The 1,774-nt window shown below is 53.7% G+C and overlaps 1 protein-coding gene across 1 annotated transcript in view; it reads left to right on the top strand.

Moving 5' to 3' along the window:
• LOC106535109 (calcium-binding mitochondrial carrier protein SCaMC-2-B) overlaps positions 1-1,768 on the top strand; it is a gene marked incomplete in the record, with an annotated part of 10,287 nt that extends 8,519 nt beyond the window's left edge. Inside the window, 3 exon segments of the mRNA XM_014032014.1 lie at positions 410-577; positions 656-806; positions 881-1,768. Coding sequence (XP_013887468.1) covers positions 410-577; positions 656-806; positions 881-1,065 — 504 coding nt within the window.
• Positions 1,769-1,774: the final 6 nt, after the last annotated feature.

The following is a 1,774-nucleotide window of genomic DNA, read 5'->3' as shown; positions in this document are numbered from 1 at the left end:
GTCTCAGGGGGAGGAGTCACAGGGGAGGGTCTCAGGGGGCGGGGTCACGTTTTTTTTGACCTGTCAATAAATCTGCAGCTCAGGTCCAAACAGGAAACTCTGGGTTCAGTTCAACAAATAAAAACCAGGAGCAGAACTTTCCCAGAATCCACAGCTGAGCTGCTGGTTCTGGTTCTGGTTCTGGTTCTAGTTCCAGCTGCATAAGGCCACGCCCCCTGTTTAAATGAAACAATCTGACTTGTCATTGGTTGTTGGACTAACGTTTGAACTCTTCCTGTCAGGTTCAATGTGACATCACTTCCTGTCCTGTTAGGTTCAATGTGACATCACTTCCTGTCCTGTCAGGTTCAATGTGACATCACTTCCTGTCCTGTCAGGTTCAATGTGACATCACTTCCTGTCCTGTCAGGTTCTGAAGACCCGCCTGGCCCTGAGGAGGACGGGTCAGTACTCTGGGATCGTGGACTGTGCCAGACACATCTTCCAGAAGGAGGGCGTGGCTGCGTTCTACAAAGGCTACGTCCCCAACATGCTGGGCATCATCCCGTACGCCGGCATCGACCTGGCGGTCTATGAGGTGGGCGGAGTCACACCATGTCCCTTCTGTCCCTGTCTGTGTTGTGTCTGACCCGGTTTCTGTCCCGCGGACCCTCAGACCTTGAAGAACTCGTGGCTGCAGCGTTACGCCACAGACAGCGCCGACCCGGGGGTCTTTGTGCTGCTGGCCTGCGGGACCACCTCCAGCACCTGCGGCCAGCTGGCCAGTTACCCGCTGGCTCTGGTCCGGACCCGGATGCAGGCTCAGGGTAGGTCTGGGAGCAGATCAGGTCCATGTTTCAGTCCAGGCTCGGCCCCTCACAGCTGTGTCCTCTGTCCTCAGCGTCTCTGGAAGGAGGACCTCAGATGAGCATGTCGGGCCTCTTCAGGCACATYGTCCGGACCGAGGGGCCCATGGGACTGTACCGAGGACTGGCCCCCAACTTCATGAAGGTCATCCCCTCCGTCAGCATCAGCTACGTGGTCTACGAGTACCTGAAGATCGGCCTGGGGGTCCAGTCCAAGTGAGGACAGGAGGACCAGGAGCAGGACTGAAGGAGTCTGGAGACACTTTGTCTTAAACCAGAACCACAGGGGKTCTCTGGGGGTCTTCAGAACCAGGACTCAGTTCTGTAGAACCCAGAGGAGGGTTTCATGTCCCTGCCCCAGAACCTTCAGAGTTCTAGTTTTGTTAACTGATCCGGTACAGAACCATGTGGTTCTGAAGGTTCTAACACCAGGTTGGTCCAGATTTAGGTTTTACTCTGACAGATGGCAGCTGAATGTTCCRGACCAGTTTGGACCAGTTTGGACCAGCAGAGCTAAGCCCCGCCCACTTCTGTAGAAAACAACAAAACCAAGTGTTTGTTAGTAAATCAAACTGAAGACCACCAGACTGGACCTGCAGGTCCCTGTGGACCACCATGTCACACGCCTTCTTTAGCTGCTTTAGCTTTCTTTAGCATGCTAGCTAGCTCTAACTAGCATCCATGTGGGGGTTGAACCAGCAGCTGAAGAGTTCAAACCTTTTGTGCTTTGACCTGTTCCTGCAGACACACTCAGGTGGTCTCACCTGGAAGTGGGCGGAGCAGGAAGTGATGTTTGATGTCAGGATCTGATCCGAACAGAAAAGTTCTGATGGAACCGTCTGCAGAACTTTAACCTGACACTAATCCAGCCTTTACACAGAGACACACACACACACACACACACACACACACACACACACACACACACA

Source organism: Austrofundulus limnaeus, unplaced genomic scaffold (genome assembly GCF_001266775.1).
Source record: "Austrofundulus limnaeus strain Quisiro unplaced genomic scaffold, Austrofundulus_limnaeus-1.0 Scaffold1364, whole genome shotgun sequence".
Classification (NCBI taxonomy): Eukaryota; Metazoa; Chordata; class Actinopteri; order Cyprinodontiformes; family Rivulidae; genus Austrofundulus; species Austrofundulus limnaeus.
Note: the sequence above shows the minus strand (reverse complement) of the source record. Positions and strands in the feature narration are given on the sequence as shown.